The 23,213-nt window shown below is 36.3% G+C and overlaps 2 protein-coding genes across 10 annotated transcripts in view; one reads left to right on the forward strand and one right to left on the reverse strand.

The window, feature by feature from the left end:
• The first annotated feature begins 519 nt into the window (after nt 1–519).
• On the forward strand, nt 520–20,977 carry LOC139965625 (F-box only protein 15-like). Of its 7 annotated transcripts, none has more exons than XM_071968187.1 (16): nt 520–825; nt 2,110–2,244; nt 3,148–3,270; nt 4,394–4,498; nt 5,499–5,609; nt 6,241–6,333; nt 7,732–7,941; nt 9,191–9,317; nt 10,247–10,329; nt 11,258–11,313; nt 12,653–12,751; nt 13,029–13,144; nt 13,791–13,852; nt 14,855–14,892; nt 16,513–16,592; nt 18,075–20,977. In XM_071968187.1, exons 2-16 carry the CDS (start codon nt 2,144–2,146, stop codon nt 18,165–18,167), a joined length of 1,497 nt encoding a protein of 498 aa, XP_071824288.1. In that variant the 5' UTR covers nt 520–825; nt 2,110–2,143; the 3' UTR covers nt 18,168–20,977. The 7 variants fall into 7 exon arrangements, with proteins under 7 accessions (XP_071824288.1, XP_071824289.1, XP_071824290.1 ...); XM_071968188.1 differs by having other exon boundaries at nt 2,113–2,244; XM_071968189.1 differs by having other exon boundaries at nt 520–742.
• Nucleotides 19,455–23,213, reverse strand: part of LOC139965622 (ankyrin repeat and SAM domain-containing protein 6-like) — a 31,816-nt gene continuing 28,057 nt past the window's right edge. For all 3 annotated transcript variants that reach the window (XM_071968182.1, XM_071968181.1, XM_071968180.1), the window contains exon 12: nt 19,455–22,388. In XM_071968182.1, the coding sequence (XP_071824283.1) occupies nt 22,210–22,388 (179 nt within the window). In that variant the 3' untranslated portion in view covers nt 19,455–22,209. The remainder of the gene's footprint in view (nt 22,389–23,213) is intronic.

Here is a 23,213-nt window from a genome sequence, read left to right on the forward strand (position 1 = left end):
CAGGTAACCCTTTCACTACTAACAACTGGGTATTTCGAGTACATTTACACTGTCGATTTCTTGTGGTATATCATGCGTACAAATACTGTTGTGTGTGTCACGGAACGTTTGGCTGAAAATGCCTCAAAGATCGCTAGAAATGGCACTTCCCAGGCCTTGTAAGTTGCATCTTAGCATTTTCTCTTTGAAATTACTAGCGATACCATAACAACATACATACCTTCGCCTCCCCCCCCCCCCCCCTTGGCTACGCGCCTGTATACCAATGACTATAGTTACAAATTTGTTTCAATACACAACATAGTCGGTCCCGGAGTTTTTTGTACACCCCTTGAACAATGGTGAATGTACGCCCAGCTCGTAAAACACCAAAAACAAAATAAAAGATGTCGAGCGTGAACCCAGTGCCCTTCTTTGGTGATCCCGGAGTGATATAAAATGTCATATCTGCCACCAATTACCTTTTTGGCGTTCTATAGTTTCAGATTTGCAGTTGAGGAGGTATACGCAGAATAACAGTACAGCAAGCTTTAGTTCTGATTGTTTTCTGGTCGTGTTCGAGCAACCTGCAGACTAGACAGTAGCTTCATAATAATTGTAACTAAGCACATTCTGAACCTTTCAGAACTCAGATTACCCGTATAGTATTGTTACCAACTCACCATCACAACTGTTTTCCGATGATGATTCCGAGCAAACCGATTCGTGGTAGAATTGTCGCTTAGCGACGTGACGCTAAAACGTAGACTACATTTCGAAGTGTTCTAGCACTAGGCCTAGCACTGTAGCAGTTACCAGTTACATGCTAATCCCGATCTTACGAAAGTATGCATATGTAATCCTAGCCTTGTCCTTAGTTATTAACGTAAGGTTAACTAGTTATAGCAGCACTACAGTAGCAAGATAGGCATAGCGAACCAAAACTTGATATTGGCGAAACTATGTTGGGAATCAATACCATTCGGAGTTTATTGGTGTAGTTGGGTTGAAATGTCGTACTGAATTTATTTTGTAAGTTAAAAAGAGAAGGCTAGACCAAGAGCTCCATACATTAGCCTAAGGCCTATTGTAGAAAATGTATGCCAGTGTGGCTTTTGGTAACTTTGTGTTTACTTTGCGTACTGTGTTATACCTAGGCCTATGTAGCTGCACTGATAGATACTGATAGATATAATTTTATACTAAAAAGTAAATTATATAGCTTATAAGAAACCGGTAAACAAACCACAAAACATATCGTCACAAACAAAAAAGGAATATCATAACACTCAAATATTCTGCACAATCTCCTTTTCTCATTGCTGTATTGTTTATGTGACATATATATTTATTTAAACTAGTAGTTTACTACCATATTTCAATATTCAAGAAAGATGCTGGAACAATGTTGCTTTTTGAACTGCTTACAAATGCATTAATTAAGCAGCAGCCAACTATATCCATCTGTAAAGTGGAATATTCATTGTTATGATTGCACAGCATTTCTATTCTTTTTTATCACCAAATTGGTAGCGTCAAATCTGGTAATGGCAACAAGTGAGATACATTCAAATTAAGAAACAAGTCATTTCTCTGGTCATGACCCAGTAAATCTTAAAGAGATGTATGGCCATGAACACTTGTTGCAATGATGTAAATCTCATGCTGAATTTGAAAATGGTATTAAAGCACTGAGCCTAAACTAGTTTGAATTGGGCTTCAGTTTTGAAGAAAAAACTTTCAGAGGGTTGTGCTCATAGGCTAGCCTTCTTACTTAGTGAAGAATGAAATTCAATTTGATATGCCATTGTCCATCTGACTAAGTTAGGCCTGCGCTTGGCTAGTAGTCTTTCTAACATTAGTCTACTGAGAATTAACAAAAAAGGTGAAAAGTCATTAAAGACTAGGTTATACCTCTGAAAATGGCACACTTGCATATAAAGTTGTTCCATATCACAGTACTAGCAGCATACTAAACTAAGCACTATCATATCAAAACATATCATACAACTTAACTGTGCGAGGTAATTTGAGCAAAACATGAAGGACGTTACGAAAAAGAATTATTAACACTGACTTGAGAGTAATTAGTTTTTTCTTCTGACACTCATCATTTGTTTTCTACTTCAGCAGTCTCAACTGAAGTGTTATCCAAGCTATTGATATGACTAATCACCAGGATAAGCTCAACTCTTACTTGAGAAGTCTATCTTTGGATAGCAGTTCCAAGGCTAAGAAACATGGAAATCATCTCAGTAGTGTAGGGTAAGTTCATCCAAAAATGTGTTTTAATTCCAGTCTGAGATGTACTGTTATTTGAATGTTTTCACTTCTGCTTCTTGTAAGAATGGAAGAGGGATTGTTGAGTGTATTTGCTTTTTTGTCCTCAAACTAAATTAAAGGGAATCACTGGAACCTATAATAAATAATAATAGCAAAACCAAAAACCAGAAACGTAGTTTCTTCTTCTTCTGAGGTAACTTTTCTAAAAAAAAAATCAGAAAATCAGGAACAAGTTGACCAAACTCCTTTGCTGGCTAGTACAGTGATCTCAATGTCATGTTTTAAATGTAAGGCCACATGAACATATTAAATTTATAAGGAACTTTAAGGAAACTCTACAGTTGTCACTCATTGAACAAATTTTACCATTTTATACTTGAATGTGTGTTCAAGTTTTGGTGTGGGGGAGTTCACAGTACAATCCTTTATGGTCATAATGCCCAGCTTCAATGCATACCTTTATGGGAGGGGTGAATGTTTATTACCCAAGGTGAAACAGTAAAAGTAATAAACACATGAATACAGCATTATTTCATAAGAAATCCTGAACGAAAGACAGAATTGAGCATCATCAGTATGATCTCATAACAGCTGGTTGCATGAAGAGGGATTTTTCATGAATGACCTCATCATATTACAGAGGTTGGTTGCATAAAATGGACCTGTCATTATGTCCTATTTAATACAGAGTCCCGCTACGTTAAATTAAACTACAGGGGCCGGCTGAGGAACAAGGTTGTGCTAGGGCCACCTTTTAGAGTGACTGACTCCATAATGGGAACGTGTCAATATGACTTCATCATATTACAGATGCTGGCTTCATAAATTCATAAAAGTTTCTTAAAACTTAAAAATGTATAATTGATATTTCTTTTCTATTAATAGGTTTGACAAAGAGACACCTGAGGTTGTGACTGATTCATCAAAGTTAAAACCCAGAAAGGCACCTCCCAAACTGAAGCTCAACTCACTGAAGCGGTTTAATAAGAAGACACATACAGTTCATGAGTAAGTAATTGTATGTATGTTAGTATTTTAGATCCTCCTGCAAGCAGGAACTCGCGAAGAAGCCATCATTGGCTTATCAAAGCCGCAAGCTGACTGAAGTCAGTCTCTTAGATTCATATTTAATGTTCATGATTATGAATTGTCAATTGTCAACAACTCTGTAACTGGACGACATACATTAATCTTGGAGTGACTCAACTCGGGACCTTATGATTGAAAGGCACCGGCGTTAACCACTGAGCTAATACTCCTATGTAATTTGAAGGGTTAATCAGAACAGAGCACACATAGTGCATACCACTTATGAAAAATGTGATAGGCTATGAGTAAGCTGTTTAATGTCGGAAACCAATGTAAAGTCAAAGTCAAAGGAATAAGGGTTTTGCAATTGCTGAATGTCAAATATTGAAGCTCTTCATACCAACTAACAATTGCCTCAAGTGGTTACACCAACTAACAATTGCCAGTGTCTACACTGTTAATATGCTACATTGGAAATATGACCAAAATACCAAGTGAAAGCAAAATATTCCAGATCTAGTGGTTACATGACGTCACAGATTTGAATGCTCCTAGACGCAATATCTAAGGATATCTCGCAAATCTTGCAAGATTTTCTTAGTTGTTTGGGAGCATTGATCATCACAGAGATATTTCATATATAGCTAAGTATGATGGTTTTGTTTGTACCCATTAAAGTTTATAGGATGTACAGGGAACAATTTATCCAGTATCGCATCACAAAATGCTATGCAAAGTGGTCAAATTGATATGCAAAGTGGTCAAATTGATATGCAAAATGGTCAAATTGATATGCAAAATGGTCAAATTGATATGCAAAATGGTCAAATTGATATGCAAAATGGTCAAATTGATATGCAAAATGGTCAAATTGATATGCAAAATGGTCAAATTGATACATAAGTCCAAAGGTGTGTAGCAATTTTTTACACAGGAACACATAGTATTTTATGTAAGAAAATTCATAGCCTTCAATTAAAGCTGCTACAAAAATATTGAACACTAAATTATTCTCTGAAATACACAGAAAATAGCATAAAACTATCTATGACATCATTGTGATAATTTAACATTGAGATTTAACAATCTGGTCATTTTCCAGTTTACCAACAGAGGTTCTTGTGAGCATTTTTAAGCTATTGACTCCGCATGACCTTATGACCTGCTCGTGTGTCTGCCAAAGGTGGATGGAACTAGCTGGAGATAAGTAAGTAAAATACAAAATATGCTGAGGTTTGGAAGCATTATACTACCTGTATCTCCTGGGTGTGACCTTTTATTTGACCTGTAAAATATTGCAGGTCTTGCAACCCCTGGGCAGTGACCATGACCTGGGAAAATTGTAGGGCTTGTAACCCTGGGTGTGATCATGGTTTTGAAAACATTGTTGGGCTAATAACCACTGGTTGTGACTTCTACCTGGTAAATACTGTGAGGCTAACCTAACCTGGGAAACATTGGACTTGTAACCCCTAGGTGTGACCATGGTTCAAGAAGTATTGTCTGACTTGTAACCCCTTAGAGTGACCATGGCTTAAGTAATTTTTTAAATAATAATGGTTAAAAAGTTAAAGCATTATTTCTTTTTCTCTCTCAACTTTACAGTTTCTCTTTCAATTGCCTTTAGATATCTACAGCCCAATAAACTGCTACAAACTTGACTATGTTAATTGATTATGAATTTGAATTGTTATGCCATTCGAATACCTGAAATGGTTTCAAATACCTTACTAATGTGACGATTTTACTTAGGTTTTTGATATGTCGGGTAATTTCATGAGGTGGATATGTCCTTTTTCAAGACAGTAACTTGTTATCCTTTGTGAAATATTACAGCAATATATGGTATCCAGCAATGGACATTGAACTAGGTATAATTCTCATTAGAACCTATGTATTTAGTTCCTTGCCGTAGGCAAAATGAATCCATTCCATGGTGATGGTGGGTGTGTGTAGCTTTTATGCCTAGACTTGTAAACATAACTTTTGATGGGAATATTATCACTCGGGTTGGTGTGTGGGGCCATCAGAATAATGTTGCTATGGGTGAGAGATTTGTTCCCCTAATTGGAACCACTTAGGGCAGGGCCTTTCCTTTAACAGAAAGAACAGTGTGAGAGTAGTCTATGGAACCAACCATAGACAATTATTGGCTTTAAGTATGTTCTATTTTCCTGCATTCATTCATTCTCATATTTTCTCAATAGTTTACTTTGGCAGCCACTATACAAACGGTTCAAGCTACCACAGCCTGGGAGACCTGACTCTGTGTATACCATTCATGCTGGCATTAAATGGAAGACCGCTTTTATGGAAAGGTATTTACTATGTACATAAGAGAATGGGGGGGGGGATGCATTACATGGAAGGCAGCATTCGTTAAATGCTAAAATTTAGGGCTTAGGTAATGAATTGACATGTTGTGGTGCAAGTAGGCCCTTTAACACAAACACAGTATCCTTGCTATCACATTGTTTCCAAGCCCTGAATGTTCTTAAATAATGTTGAAATTAAACTCACTAGGCAGCTTGCAGTTTGCCATGAATATATCACTTCACTACTTATTAAATGTCTGTTTTGGACAGTGTAAGGCAATATATAGTGGAGCAAATAACAATGAGTTTGCTGTTTCAGTTGAAGTCATTTGTTACCTGACATATTCATTGATTATAGAATATATGCAATAATAATCAAACGTTACTGTTGTATATACATCATACATACTGTATGTACGTTGGTGTATTGGCATATTTGTATTACAAGTTTATTTACTACATATTTCCAACAGATAAGTTCATCATTAGCAAACTACTCATGAACTAAATAGTAATTTGAATATGAGATAATTTAATACTACTAGTGTTGACTTGACGTTAGGATGATTTACTTCGCTCCTCGCTTACCTGTCTCCTCACAACCTATTTGTCTTTATTTGGACTTTGTTTTCAGATGCATACAAAGGAGAAATGTTCGTTTAAAAAATCTCCTTAAGAAGAAAGATCCCTACACGACCCTACCAGCAAATATAGATATGATGTTAAGGTAAGTGTTTTGGTCCTCTATTCAGCCCTTCTAGCATACATGGGTTCGATGATGAGGAGATGTTTTAGATACCCATCTGCAGTACAAATATCTAAGATGTTGCACGATATTAGCATTTTAAACCATTTTAAATTTGGTTATTTAGCTTTTTAAAGGATATTTTGGTGGATAACATTTATTTGACTGATGAAAGAGGAACAAATTTGAAGCATCCTTGTCAAATTTGCAATTCAGTTCCTACATATGTTGCCTTCATTAGGCATGGATAATTGAAATTGTCATTGTTTGTAGCGGTAGTGAACTTGAAGCAAACAAGTATGATGTCATAGTTCAACGCCAACAGTAAACTGTTTTGTTTTACATTATGTTTTACCTTGGATTGGATAGGGTTCCAACTTTTACCTAGGGGATGTAAAGTTAACAGTGTTTACCAAGGATGGTAGTAAATTCAAAGTGAGATGCATCCAAATTTGGAGGAGAAATTTGTAAGCACATTTTTCAAGACGAAACACAAAACAGATTTGTTTGTGTGCTTCTATGATATCACGTTTCACATTCCACCACCTGGGATACTTAAAAAATGTTCCTATGTAATCTGTCAAAATTTCAATTTTCCTCTGGACTTTCTTTGAAGGTTCTGAGCTCAGAAATATACTTTAGCTGATTACTTTGTGCTAGTTTGTGCATATTCTTGGTGATATTTCTTTTAGTTTATGTCCAAGGTTACTTTGCCTATATGTATGTCAAAAGTGTCTTAAAGGCTTTGCCATCTGGATGGGGCTAATATTGTTAACTGAAAGATTGAAGGCTTGTGGTTTTAAGCTGTGGAGGTTGATTAAAGGCAAAATTAAAGTTTTTTTCTGTCAACAAGTTGCAAGTTTATGATGTGTTCGAAATGAGTTGAAAATTTCTTCCATTAATTGATGCAAAGACCTTTTCTTTCAACAAAATTCAAGATTTATGCTAACTTTTAATACTACCTTTGAAAGTTGTTCTATGTTTTAAGTGATTTTGAAGATTACTGCTCCTCATCCATATTCATCCATGTTCTGCATAGTCATTAGATTAATCTCTCTTGCAACTAATTCCTGTATAGCAGCTGCACAGGGCCTTTGAGGGTGACTTTGGTAATTACCACAATGAACACATCCACTCCTTTCTCCATCTGTATTTACTTTGTGCTGATGATAATTAGTCTTGATTATGTATAATTGGTTTCATACATGCATGGTAAAGTTGATTTTGGTTTGCTGTAAGAGGTGATTATCATTCATATACAGGTTCTCTGTAAGGATCAAATTTCCAATCATTTTACTGGACATCGCTAAAAAAGGTAACCTACACGCACTGTGAAATACTTCACAAAGGATCTTATACTTATTCTTCCCACTTTTACAGGAACTTTGGAGTTGAGTGGAATCTTGTTTTTATAGATCGAAATGATACAGAACATGTTTACGCTCACTCGGATGTTTTCAAATTTAATACATCTGTGACGATCAGGTGGTACAGCCTGGAATTCCTCTCACTGGAAAACATTCACAGCATACGTTTTACTGCCAAAGCACCTATCTTGTTCGAAAAAGATGGCTTGCCGGTACCAGGATGGTAAGTATGCAGAGATTTTGAACTGTGATATATTGTAGTTGTTTTCATGCTATTTCTATGCTGACATGTTGTCAAAACCCAGTTCCATCTAGCCCAGAGTTGTCCAACCTTCTTCAGAGGAGGGCCACATGGAATGATTATGATGAAGGAGGGGGCCGCATGAACCCTACGCTCGATTTTTCGATTTTTTTGCGCGAAGCCCAAGGCAACAAAATGTGAGCACTGCGTGCGGAGCGCACTGATTTATTTTCCTTCCTGATAAAACAGATGAATAAAGTCCAGCCGGCACCCCCCCTCCCCTCCGCTGAGAGAGTGTCACACAAACTGACCTGTATGCAGTTTTTTTGGACCCAGAAGGTTCGAATGATTGATTATATAGCTTCAAATTGTTATCAATAAATCTGCTCACTAAATTTCACACCGTAGAGCATCGCTGGCGGGCCGGACGCAACCCTGCGGCCGGCCGGACTGTGGCCCGCTGGCCGTAGGTTGGACAACCCTGATCTAGCCCCTCCCCTCCCTCCTTTCTTGCCAATTACAATTGAAAAAACCCAAACAATTGCAAAGTTAATCTTCATAAACTAAAAGTAAATGAGTATAATTATTCATAATTTGGACATGTCTAGATTACAAAACAATCATGACCCCATGCAGTGCATCACACATTGGCAGCATGGTTATTCACCTAACCCTAAAGTGACGACAAATCATCAAAGTTTTTTTATATCCCTTAATCTGTCAAACTCTTGACTTTTCATTCGAAATTTCAATGAAAAGGCTGAAACAGTTTATTTGAACCTTTTGTTACTCTTACGTACCTACACTACACTACCTTAATACTTAGTACACCACCATACTGAATATCACCCTCATCACAAATTTCAAGGATAGTTGACATTAAGTATTTGATAGTTTGAGATGGTTTGAGATAAATCAATCCAAAAAAATGTGGGGCTTATTTTCCTTTCAGTTCTTAGTCGATTTATTCACACTTAACTTAATAAGCTTTCGTGCTGTGATCTAAGCTCTCTCAAGCAAAGTATGAAACTTCTGCCAACATTTCCCATACTGTGATATTTTCTAGTCAAATTATGTAGGAATTATTACGCTTTGCTTACAGAACACTTCAATATCACAACTTAATATCCAAAGTTTTATTTTTGCTTTTGATGACCAAACTGCTATGGTCACATGAAGTATTATTTACACAGTTTAACTAGTGTTTCCTTTTTATGATTTCTAAATATAGTCCACAGAAAAGCTCTTTGCTTCTAAGTATCCCATGGACTGGAAAACAAGACAAATTTACAGCAGTTGAAGATGAGACCCTGAAACTTCACATAATCCATCCTGGTGTGGTTATAGCAACATGGAAGGTAGGAGTTATTCTGCTGATTGGTAACCCAGACACCAATGCCAGTCTTGATACTGATATTAATGTATGTATGTATCTATGTATTTATGTATGTATTTTAGATCCTCCTGCAAGCAGGAATTCGCCAAGAAGCCATCATTGGTTTATCAAAGCCGCAAGCTGACTGAAGTCAGTCTCTTAGATTCATATTTAACGTCCATGATTATGAATTGTCAATTGTCAACAACTCTGTAACTGGACGACATACATTAATCTTGGAGTGACTCGAACTCGGGACCTTATGATTGAAAGGCACTGGCATTAACCACTGAGCTTTTACACTCCTTATCATTAATGGTTCATAACCATATCCCATTTCCAGCTGGTTTCCATAATTAATAACCATATAAACCATTTCTATAATCTTGTCCTATTTCCAGCTAATTACCATAGTTAGCAATGTCCCGTTTCTTGCTGGTTGGAGTTCATAACCATCACCAATTTCCAGCTTGTTGGAGTGTATAGTATCCTGTTTTCAGCTCTTGATATTAACAAATGAAAACAAATGACATGGTTGATGCCCACAAGGGAGTGCTATAATTAGGAGCTGGCAGTCTCTGAATTTTTCTGGTTCTCACTTAATTCTTGGACAAATTTATCTCACTTGCTCTACAATAGTCAATTTTTATTTTGAATTTTGAGCACATTGTATGGCAAGGAGTCACAAAGCCAACTGGCTTTCTGGTTATACTATGTCACTAATTAGACTTTGTCAACATGATAACCAATTCCTGGCACCTTTGTTAATAAGTTGTGGGATTAGACAATAGATAGTCCCTCCTCATTTGGTGTGCACAAGTTCATGAATATTAACAAGTATGGCTTGCCACACTATGAATATGTTTGGTCATCGAAACCACTGAACGTTATCATTTTCTGGTTCACCAACAGGATGGTGGGGATATTGCTTTTGTTTCTCTGTGTCTTCATAAGTTTACACTGATGGAGAGAATACTGTTTGGCCACCAAACAAGGTATGTCTGACCTAAATCATCATGGATGAGTTTGATCATTAAAGGGATAGCGAAGGCTGAGAATGAAATATTGTATAAACCCCAAGCTTGTGAAATCAAGCACATTGATCCAACTGCAGCTTAATAGCATGCTTCAATGTTGAGATATCAAATATTACAGATATGCTTTATTCACTTTATTTGGGTGATTAACTTGCACAATATTCTGTGATTGTTTCATTCATTTACTACACCAACAGCTGGCATATTTTCTTTGAAACTTGAATGATGGAATAACCATGTAAAATAATTGAATTCTGTGACAGTTTGTTATTTTATGTTGTAATGTGTCATCACATGACTTCTTCGCAACTTAACAGGGACTGAAAATATGAAGGGGTCTGCTTTATGTGAGATAAAAATAATGATGCCTCTGAGTGTTTCAGGGGTGCTGCTCAAATGCTCAAGTTTAGAACACCTCATTTTAAAATGAGGTGTAAATGAATTGTGTAAATAATAAACAATCAATGCTTACATTGAAGCTGTTTCTACGAACGGAAGGCAAACCATGTAAAATCAAATTAATCAGGACGGATTTACAGTTCAAGAATATTCCTGGGACAGACTTCATAAACATGGGGGACATTTCCGGGGACAGAACACAAAATCGGGGGACTGTCTCCAGAAATCGAGGAAGTCTGGTAACCCTCGATTATCTGCACAGGAAGATACACATGTTTTGTGCCGGGGTATGTACGTGAAAGGGGATACTCTCAAGTGAAGAACAGGTGGGTAGTATCCCACATGGATACATACGCTACATTGGGTGGACATTGGGTGGATATTGGGTGGACATTGGGTGGACATTGGGTGGACAGGTGAACTTGTTCTTCCCATCCCACGTCTGTTCATATGTCAGCTGCTAAACACTTGGTTCTGTTTTTCACAGGATTTACCAACACACTCATAACAAACCAGCAGCAGATGATGTTGATAACCATTATGGTGAGTATGAAGGACCATTCTCTTCAAGCCCTGTCTTTAAGGGAAATAGAATGAAGGAATAACTGCAGGCACAGAATGACAGGTTGACTGAAGGCACAAAATTAACTTTGATATATTGTAGAGCGATAAAAACCACTGATATCTGTCCAGGGTTGTATTCCTATACCTGTACCACTTTTGAGATATGACTAAGGGCCATCGATTAAAACGGCGGGACTAGTTAGTCTAACTCCATATGAATACACAAGACTGATGGTCTCAAGTCACAAGTTTACAATGTAACAAGATGGTGTTGAATGTTATTCGAGGGTGCTCTGTGGTACATATGAAGTTAAAGGAACATGTTTTGGTGCTATTAGAATTTGTAAAACTATGGACTAATGTTACATAGCATTTTGACCTGCACAGCGGAGCCAATGTCATCAGTTAAGCCCTATAAATACAGGAGTGTGGCAGAGACTAAACATATTTTAGAGCTGAAAAGCAATAAAACTGGAATAGCTGTAGAAACGTTTACTAGCACTCCAGTTTTCTTTTCTTTTTCTTTTTCTTTTTACTACGAAGACTAAAATTCTACTTAAAGTCATCCTTTAACAGTGGTGAGAAATAATCCACATACACATTTATATAATATACTGCAGTAATGGAATTTTAATGTAATTTATAATCTTTAAACATTCTTCCACTTACACATTAGTATTTCCCTCTTAAAAATAATGTATCTGTTCTTACTGAGGGTTTCTGGCATTGTTTTATTATCACTCACTAGGATTTTGTTGTCATTGCTGGATATCCATTCTACAAACCAGTCTGTGATTTGCCACTAAAGAGCCTGTGTAAGAGACTGTGTAAAAAAAGTGGGCCTGACGTTTCAATCCTAGCAGGATCTTCTTCAGAGGCTGAATGACAAGTGTCATTTAGTCTCTGAAGAAGATCCTGCTAGGATCGAATTGTCAGGCCCACTTACTTTGTCACACTTAAGATTGTACTCTCTGCATGATTTTGTGACCTTTGTCCTAGCAGTGCAGCCCAATTTTGATCCTCGTTAGTATTGTTGTAAGATTGCATCAGTGACTTCATGGCAGCGTTGAACCTAATTAAACATTGACTCTTGTAATAAGCTTGCAGGACCCAAAATAGTTCCAAGCCAGCACAGACTATACAGATTTCAAAACTTTCAAAAACATGCCATTTTCATCTATACTTTTCCTACTATCCAGAAATATGAACAAGAAATGCAAAATTATTTGTTAACTACCATTAAATACTCCATGACCAAACTGTGCCACTCAAACATATTGCATATTGCAACATGATATTACTCTGACCTTTTCTTCAGGTTTACATGACTTTCAGTGCAATGTTGAATTGAGACAGCAGAGGGCTCTTTGCTGGACTGAGCGCTTCACTGGTCTCCACTGTTCTAAAGAAGTAATAAGTAAGTATTGAAATTGAAATTAAGAGGACAGATTAGCAGGTTCTTCAAACTGTAGGCTTAATTAGCTTCAATCTGTGTTTAATCTCGTTAAAGAGTAAAACAAAGTCAAAAGCTCTCATTATATAACGTAAATGAATTATTATTGCTCACCTGATAATCTTTCCTAATCTCACAAGTTTAAGTTGTTGCATGGCTGGTTTTGTAAGAGTCACTAATTGTCATGAAGGACAAAAATCAGCAGTTGCAGATTAAATTAACATTTTCAATTTATTTACAGAGGACGGTGTGGTACGACTCAATTTGATCAAGACTGAGAAGGAACAAGAACACTCGCACTTGAACAAGAAGCTATGTTTGCCTTGGAAGACTGATGTCTTTAAAGGTGTTTTTCCTGTAAGTAAACACAAGATTGAACTGTATTTGGCTTATTCAAGCCTCAGGTGTCTTCTTAAATGACTATATTTTAGGTACCTTCAAGGAATTTGTTAAGACAGGAAATTCTTTTCTCACAATTAAGGTGCTTGCAGATGTCCAAAGACCAAACTAGCTTTTTATGCATTCTTAACATAAATAAATGGAGTATCATGTGTCACATTAAAAATTGTTGCAAAAAAAGTACCTTTTCCATATAATATAAATTGCCAAAGTTGCATCAATGTGCTTTTGTTTTACCTGCTTTGTAATAATTCATGATTTTGGTCGGGCAAAGCCACTGAATATGACACACACTAAAACTATAGTGTAGCAGATCTCAGTCATGCTAGCTTGCAACTGGCTGTTAATGGATGAAAATATTAAACTCTAAGAATTTCAGGTCCCAGACATTTTTTATATTATTAGGAGCATTAGGCATTAGGAGCATGACTAGTCATGAATTGCACTGCTTTGATACAGTATCAAATAACATTCTTTTATACTCCTAGCAGGTGTGTCATTTTGCTAAATGATTTCTCTCATACCAACAAGAGATTTCATCCTGATCATGTCTCTTTATTGACCATGGACGCATAATTTTGATTTACTCTCTTGTATATTTCAGAACATTTGTATACTAGATATGACACTCTTTGATGAATTTATGGAGCCATTCTGGTGTGTAAGGTAAGGCTATCGCACATTCAGAGCCTGGTGTATAGTGCAACTACTGTAGTATCTTCTTTACAAACAAGTTAATGCTGTAAGGTAATGTCCATGTGGTAGACAATCTCTGGTAAGTCTCCAGAGCAATGTATGTACACCGTACTAACCCAGCAATGTATTCATTCTAAGACACGTGTGCTGTGCGTGCGTGGCATTTATTGTACCAATGAATTCAGTACTTGATGCCTGGACAATTGATCATTTATGAATAATATAATAATAATATTGAGGATTGATAAAGTGCAGACATATCCACCATTAACGGTGCTCAAGGCGAATAACAGTATTACCCTGGTCAACGATAACCTGTCAAACATAGAGACAAATCCCTCCATATGGCAGCAGCTAAACACCACCTAACTGACAGTTTATCTCACAGGTCCCCATTTATACACCTGGGTGAAGAGAGGCAATGGAGATAAAGTGCCTTGCCCAAGGACACAACGTAATGATCTGGCCAGGACTCAAACCTGCAAACCTAATAGATCAAAAGTCCACTGCCTAACCACTTGACCACAACGCTCTCGCAATATTGTAATAACTACTGACAACATTAGGCACAAAACAAAAAGAAGAATCGGAGGTGTGCATTGACAAGTAGGCTTTTCAAACAGTATTCATTTTTCAAGCAGAGCTAATATTCATAAATCATATGAAGCCGTCTGATAATCCGACAGTGATGGTCATTATCATTTGCTACTTTCAAATGATACAAAATATTACTGTTGATGTAATTAAATACCAACATAGAAAAATGACTTGAGTGACTGGATTCATTAAGTACTTGCTAATTAAACTTCATTTGTTAACTATACCTAGGAGGGAGGGAGTTTTAGTTGGAAAGAAGTACTTGATAGGTTATTAAAACTAATATAAGCAAAGTCGGAGAGCTGCTTTAAATTATCGGTGTCAATATCAAACCAAGAATTGAATACATTTCTTTCCTCTTATCATTTGGTTTAGTCATCCAGTACAAGTTAGGAAAGAAGACTCCAGTCAAGGTGAGTTCATATCAAAGATTAATACTGATTTCATTTTAGGCCTTCAGTGAAGGATTAACGTAGCATGTAAGTAATAACGAAATGAAATGAATTTGAAATTATCCATGTGAAAGATCATAAATGTCCCTGGTCATTGGAGGTGATTTTACTGGTTTTGCTTGGAAAATCTTTATATCATTGGCAGTTTGGATCACAGGTTGTGAATGAATCTTTCAAACTTGAATGCGAATGAATCTTCAATCTTGAAGACATCAAAATATGGATTCTTCCAAATATATCACTGTTTGCATTCAATGTAAATCACAGCATTTACAATCATGATGGAATTCATGTGTGTTGGTGTGTGTACGTATATGTGACACCTTGCTCATAAAAGTTATCTCACAAAAATAAAAGGGAATGTTCGAAAGATCTCAAACTTTTTGGATGCACCTTGTTGAGGTCAAAGGTCATGTATAGGATCAGAGGCAAAACTTGTAAACATTATATTTCAAGCGGAATTTTGAATGAATTTCTCATTTTGTATATGGTGCTCCATATGGAGAAGATGAAACCTAATGGTTTTGTTGGAGGTCAAAGGTCATTTGAGGTTAGCAAAGGTCAAAATCTGGAAACCTTGTAAACATGATATCTCAAGAAGGGAATCTTGAATGAATCTCATTCTAACTATGTGGATGCCCGATGTTGAGTTCAATAAGCCTATTGTTTTGGTGGAGGTTTTAGTAATGTAGGGTCAGCAGAGGTTAAGTTGTGAAAGCATTGTATAACAATATTTCAACGATAGAATTTTGTATGAAAATGCTCTCATTTAGTACATAAATCTCATCAGAGGTCCAAGTCTTTAAATCCTTGTTTATATGGATAAATTATTTGAACAAATGAAAATGAGAACCTTGTTTTCTCAGTTGTCATGACAACATCATGTACACTGCTGTTGCTAGATGCATTCCTTAGTTACCAGAAGGCAAACGATGTAGTGATTCCTTGTCAATGTAACATTAGATACAACATTTGTTGACTTAAACTGACTTGAGGGTCTTACATGAGTATGTGTCCACATGACTCCTTGACCAAGGTTGTGTCCAGTTGGTCATTTGTCACTGTACATGTTAACACTTTTAAGCAAGATAACGTTTATAGTGAAGCTTGGTTGAACTTCATACTTGCTCTAATGATTCAGCTCTAGTTGTTGGTGGAATTGGGGATGTAAATTATATCATTCTTTAGGTGAATTAAAAAAGACTCAAAGCCTTGCAAACTTTGTAAGTTCAAACATATTGTCGCATGAAATTCATGTTGTTTGTTGGTCCACTGACTGAGTGAAAGAACCCAGTCAGCAATCAATTGAAGCCTTTGTAGAATTCAAATGTATGAGTAGGATAAATCTCTAGAATAAACTTATGTTAGTTAGGAAACCACCACTCTAAGGCCTTGGTGGATTTCTAATGGATTAGTAACAGAGCCCAGTACTCATTTTAGGTGTTTGATTGTAACTTAGGTTGACAGCCTTGAATGTGTAATGGAATGCTATGGTTTGTTGTTAACAAGCAGCTTCACCAAGAAAGTTGAATCTGTCTGATTTATAACTCTCACAGTATGTTATATCTCCTCCCTTTCTAGTGTCTATGCTGTATCATGGAGACCAGTTTAATATAGAATATTCAGATGAGATCGGCCGGATCGACTGCCAGGTTGTCAGAGTAAGTCTTTAAGGGAGATTCAATATGGAATGCCAAAACAGACAAAATTTCTGTTCCTTAGTCATTGTGTTAATACCAAATCGATGTCGCATAATGACATAACAGTTTACAATTCCTCAATGTGCTACAATTGCTGTTATCAAATAAGGACCAACGACACTGTTGTTATTAATGGGCAATTCAATAAATAGGTAAACCGAGTCATGAACAATGTGATCTAAAGTATGCAAACAGGGTATCATTGTATAGGTAATTTTGTCTATTTTAAGGAAATGTAACTTATTTGTAGATTGGACACATTGAGATTACAAAAAAACAATATTCACATACCCACGTCATACTTTGAAAATTTTGGTGAAAAAATTGAAAATGATACATTTTCCATTTTGAAGAAGATAGTGTAAAGAAGATAGATAGTCCTGTCGTGGTTGGAAGTAGAAGTCAATTTAGTTTCCATTCATTGTAAACTGAAGATTCGTTGAAGTTAAGTTCATTTGTTTTTGCATGTATGATTTTGGTTACAGTGTTGTGTTGGGAGTATTCAATTTGAATAGTTTAGTCCACATAATCCAAACACAGCAGTGGGTCTAACATTTGACGTAGTGGGGTAGGGTTTGGGAGCCTATCACATCCATGCCTGTAATATATCCAACTGTCAATCAAAACTAAAGATCAAACAATGGTAAAAGCTCTCATGAATTACTTACAGTATACTGTTCTAATGTTATCCATAATATGGTAATAAATATTTACACATATGGATGCTATGATACTATATACATGGAAAGTGCGGTAAAGAATTATCAACATGTTTCAAGTTGAACTGTGTGTTTCTCCTGTTTCATTATAATGAACATTGTTTAAACACTTTTGACATTTTTATTAGCGTTGTGTCGGGAGTATTCCACTTCAATTGTTGACACTCAATCTATAGTAACGAATCTTAAACGAATTGGAGTAAAAATAATTCGATACTGTAAAATCCTTACCCAGTGAATTTAACTGTTTGATGCTTTGTCAACATGATAACTGATTCCTCATACCTTTCTTTATATGTTGCTGCATTAGTCAATAGATGAACCTCTTCATTTTGGTGTGCACATGTATATTAGCATGGCTTACCCCACACTATGAATATGCAAATTTAGGCATTGTAACCACCAATTTTTTTCTTTTCTGGTTGATCCTGGCATCCTATTTTCTTTGGTGGGGTGGGGGGGGGGGGGAGAGACTGATGGTAATATGCACTGCACCATCTTTATTGGCCATACTGTCACTATTAAGAAGTTACCAGTTAAGTTGTCATAAGCAATACCTACATTAACTGATTGTTTCTTATTGCCTGTTAACTTATTTTGTCACTTGATTCACTTTTACCTCTTTTCATTTCTGGCCCTTTTCTTATCATATTTTACTTCATTGTAACCTTTTTTTTTTGGTAGTTTATTTTGGCCTAAATATGCTTTCTTGCCTCCAATACAGGATGAAGACGAGGGCAGAGATTTGATTACCAATTTATCTTTGTCCATAAGAATGGAAGCTATCAACTCTTGGTTCTCTACCAGTTACAGCTAAATAAGTGACTTACCAGTCACATCACAGTTACAGCTGGAGTAGTGGGTTACCAGTCATAGCTATCACAGTTACAGCTGGAGTAGTGAGTTCCCAGTCACAGCTATCACAGTTACAGCTGGAATAGTGAGTTACCAGTCACAGCTACCACAGTTACAGCTGGAGTAGTGAATTACATACCAGTCACAGCTATGATAATTACAGCTGGAATAGTGACTTGCCAGTCACAGCTACTGCAGTTACAGCAGGAGTAGTGGGTTACCAGTCGCAGCTATGGATATGTACACAGTACCAAGTCAGTGTTAACTGTAGTCTGTTATCACTTACATTTATGGCAATCACAGTTACAGCTGGAGTAGTGACTTGCAAGTTACCGCTATAGACATGTACATAAACCAAACCATTGTTATCAGGTAGTCTGTTATCCTTTAGTACATCGCTAGTACGGTTTCAGCTGGAGTAGTGGGTTACCAGACACTGCTATGGATATGTACACACAGAACCAAGTCATTGCCATCCAGTAGTCTTTCATCTCTTACAGCTCCCGCTACCGTGGTAACAGCTGAATTTAGTGGTTTACCAGGTACATGCTTTCACCACTTGCTTCTAGTGATCTTGTCCAACAGATATTGTGGATGGTGGATTGATTACGTTAATCAACAAAGTTACATTATCTCAGTAGACCATCAGTGCCTATTGTCAGAACTGTACATCACAAGGTTTCTACTTTTGTCATAGTGTCTTATAATTATTGCATTGTATACTACGTATCATGCAAATAATGTATGTTTTGCTAAAAAACGGCCAGCATGTACCACCTTTTCTTCTTAAGTATGCAATAAATGTTAGTAAATTATTATTGTAGCATTGTGGGGAGGGGGGGGAGATTCTCCAGTATTTTTACAGACAGCACTTTTATATTTTTCATAATGTGCAAAATTTGTACTGTTTACAGATTTTGTACAGCACTGAAGCACTTCTTACCTACAAAACATAACATCTGCACAGGAACGATTCTGACAACAATGTTTTCATATTTTTTTTATTAAAGTTATGTTTATAATTATAGTTACTAAATGTGTAAGTTATATATTCATCTATATTTATATGTTCTGGTGAAAGATTGATGGCACTCTGGGTAATTTCTGGGTAAATCTCTGGGTAATTTCTGTAGAGGTAATTGTCATCAACAATGAGGCCATTGTGCCGTCTAAGAACAAAGCCTGTAATCTTTCTGGTCAGCTTAAAAAGAAGAAGTATGAACATAAAAAATACAAGGAGCATGGCACCACCAATTAATATTAATTATATCAATTTATTTCTGTAACATTGTAAAATTACCTTTTCAAAGATGTGGACAAAGCATGGACGGAGGAAAATCATGGACGGAAAAAGACATGAGTTACATACTAGCTGAAAAGTGATTTCTGTAGAATGACAAGATTCAATGAACCTATGCGACGATAAATTTGCCTTCTTGTATTAATGCCTCCCATGTACCTCCCATTACCTCCTATGTCTATTAGTGCAATGTGCTGATACCTTTATTGCATGCCATTAACTCTCACGAAATAGTATAAATAATCTTTAAAGCTGGACAATAGAATATAAACAGCTAGTGTTTAATCAGACATTAAAGTAAAGTAACCAGATGTCATATTTCTGGGAACAGTGCCATGAATTTATGAACTGTCACAGATTAAGTTTCCTGGAAAAGTGACTTTAGTTTATGTACTGTCCTAGAAATATCAGCAAATTTGTCAAGAATTCACTTGAGTTATTCAATATAACTGATTGGCCTCCAGTTAAAAACACAGCATGAACACAAGCTGTAATTGTTAAAACTATGAATGTTAAAACTACAAGTTTCTTCGTGTATCACAGATAATGAGACATGTAAAGACCTTGTATGCCATCGAATATTGTTTTAGTTATGGCCCTTTATAAATGTATTATATATATGTATAGATATAATGACAATCCTTTTATAATTTCATAGCCTCATATGAACATAAAAGAACATTTTTGCACCGAGTGATCAAAAGGAGTAAAAGGCAAGTTTTTTTGGACAAAATACTTGTAAAGTTTGGCATTTGACCCTGATTATCCTTGAAACATATAGAACTACCAAACCAATGAGAAACATTGTAAAATTAATCCTACAAAGGTACAGGAAAGGTACAGAAGTGACCCTTGATGTCAAAATGGTGGAGGAGGGATGTGGATGTCAATTTCCAGATATTTTGGAAACTATGTGGTCACCTTCCATTAATTTAATGAAAGAGCAATGTAGGCCATCAACATGGATGAAAGGTTTGCTCAAAGTGACATGAATAAAGATTGATTAATCTTGAAAGTTTGACATTGTATATAAATAAGTCTGAACAGCGTGATCCCGACGTAGACTATTATAATATAAACAGAACAAATCTTAACTCTCACGACATAAAGAATAAGGAAATTACAATAAATAGTAAAATGTAAAGGACAGAACTTATTAATATAAAATATTCTAAAACAGCCTCATTAGTATTGCGAATGAAATGATAGTCCTCAATAATTGTCAGTCGATCGCAGATGGCTGCAAGGTGGATGAACACGAAGGTCGCAAACACCACATGCAACCAATCAGTCGCCTTGCAATACCCTTTTATAAGAAATGTTAATTTCACATATTCACATCACAGCTATGCAATACAAGAATATTTTATGCATTCCAAATCATCAGTTGCAACCTACAGAGTTTAATTAAGTTGGAACCTATAGAGGCGAGTTGGAATGGTGAAAAGCAGCAAATAAATTTATAAAATATCTATCCAAGACTTTGCATAATTTCTCTGAACCCGTTATGTTTTCTTCCATGAACTTTTATCAAATCCACTTTAAATCAAGGCTTTGTTCTAGACTTACAAGCTTGAGCTCTTGAACATTTATTGTCAGTGGTTATTTTGTTACAAATTGGCAGTTTATGGGTGAAGGTAGTTTATGGTTGAAGGTAGTTACAAGAATACAAGGTACTGAACATTATTTGCATCATTTGTTCACTTGGAGGTGCCTCCCAAATGCTAGACCTAAGCCCTCCTTAAAGTAGTTGATAGACTAATCTAGTTTGCTGGAAGTTCATGATCATATGATCTCCATTAAGAGTTTTCATTAGAGATTAACATCAAACCTAAAAGATTTGAGGGTTAAACTGACCTTAAATATATGATTACCCATACTTCGGTGTTAATGGCCACAAGCCAACTTCTCTTACTTAATACTTACTTAATACTCTTACTACTTCTACAAACCTTTCAAGACCCTGAATGACATCAGCTGTTACAACATTGAACTAAATCTCTAGACAACAACAATTATATCAGGACTCCCTGCTGCAAAAATACATTCTAACAGTTTTCCATGATAATCATAACCATTGGTAACATTCTATTCTTACTTTATTAGGCAACAACAAATTTACTAAATATTTACTTTAAGATTTCACTCCATTAGTACTAATTGGGGCAAAATCCTTGAGTTGAGATGCAGTAATGAATCATTGCAATCAATATTATTGTGTTCCTGAAATTAAGAGACTTTGTATTTAATCCAGATCCTGAAGTTACTGATGCAGGGTGCGTCAGTTCTAGAAGATGTCCTTCCTGTAGCCTACATTCAATTATAAGATGACCTTAACTAACCGAATTCAGATGAACTGATTCACCGGCTGCATGAACCCAGTTCTTTGAAGACGTTTATCCACCGGCTGTATGAACTCAGTTCTTTCATGACATTTATCAACCGGCTGTATGAACTCAGTTCTTTGATGACATTTATTCACCATCTGCATGAACTCAGTTCTTTGACGACGTTTATCAACCGGCTGCATGAACTCAGTTCTTTGACGAATTATTCACCGGCTGAATGAACTCAGTTCTGTGGTGACGTTTATTCAGGGGCTGCATGAACTAAGATCTTTGGTGACGTTTATTCACAGGCTGAATTCAGGTCTATGGTGTTTTCCAATCAGGAATGCTTTCATCTTGTTATAAAATGGTGTTCCTTAGTTTTGTTTTAAAATAACATTCATTAATTGCCTTCTATGTCCAGAGACATCAATTCCCATTTCCAGCAAATCGGACTCATTGAGAGCCAAAAAGGCGTCCATGTCAACTTCCTGATCTTCAAACATTGGAGCGTACCTCTCCAGAGACAGTTTCTTCAAAAGATGGGTCAATTCATCTGAAAACACAAAATAAAGATATATAACAGTGACATATCATCTGATAACAGGAAGCAATATCAGGTCAATTGATATGGTTACAAGAAAGGATTACTGTGACCACTAAGCAGCCAGTGACCATAACCCCATCACACATATTAATAGAGCCCACAACACCCCACAAACCCTATTATCAGTCCATGTCTTGGGAATGACGTACATCACACATATAAAAAGGAGCACACACCCCACATACCCTATTATCAGTCCATGTCTTAGGAATAACATACATCACACATATTTAAGGAGCACACACACCCCATGTACCCTATTATCAGTCCATGTCTTAGGAATAACTTACATCAGACATATTAAAGGAGCACATACCCTATTATCAGTCCATGTATTAGGAATTAAATAAATGTAGTAATAGTAGTATTGCTATTCTGACAGGAAACTTTTTCTCCTCAAATTTTACATGTTAATATACTGAATGCTATCCCACGTTGTTAGTGCATTTCACTGTGAAGAGTAATCACTTCAGCAGTGATATGCTTCCTTTGTGTTGTCACCAACATGGCAATAATTGTGAATTGTGGATTTGGTCCTATTTATGTTAACAATGGACGTTATGCCACTAACTCATGGATTTTAAACAGCTGAAAGTGGGAATATCTTGGTTACAACTTGACACACAAATATAAATTTTTGTAATTTTGTGCTCTTATTATAATTTTATCTGTAGGTACAGCAGGTGTATTAAACCATACGTTCATAAGAAGTCTACTAGGGCCGGGAGCACAGTTAGCCTAGCCAAGTATGTGATCAGATAAATGCCAGGATGT

Source organism: Apostichopus japonicus, chromosome 3 (genome assembly GCF_037975245.1).
Source record: "Apostichopus japonicus isolate 1M-3 chromosome 3, ASM3797524v1, whole genome shotgun sequence".
Lineage (NCBI taxonomy): Eukaryota > Metazoa > Echinodermata > Holothuroidea > Aspidochirotida > Stichopodidae > Apostichopus > Apostichopus japonicus.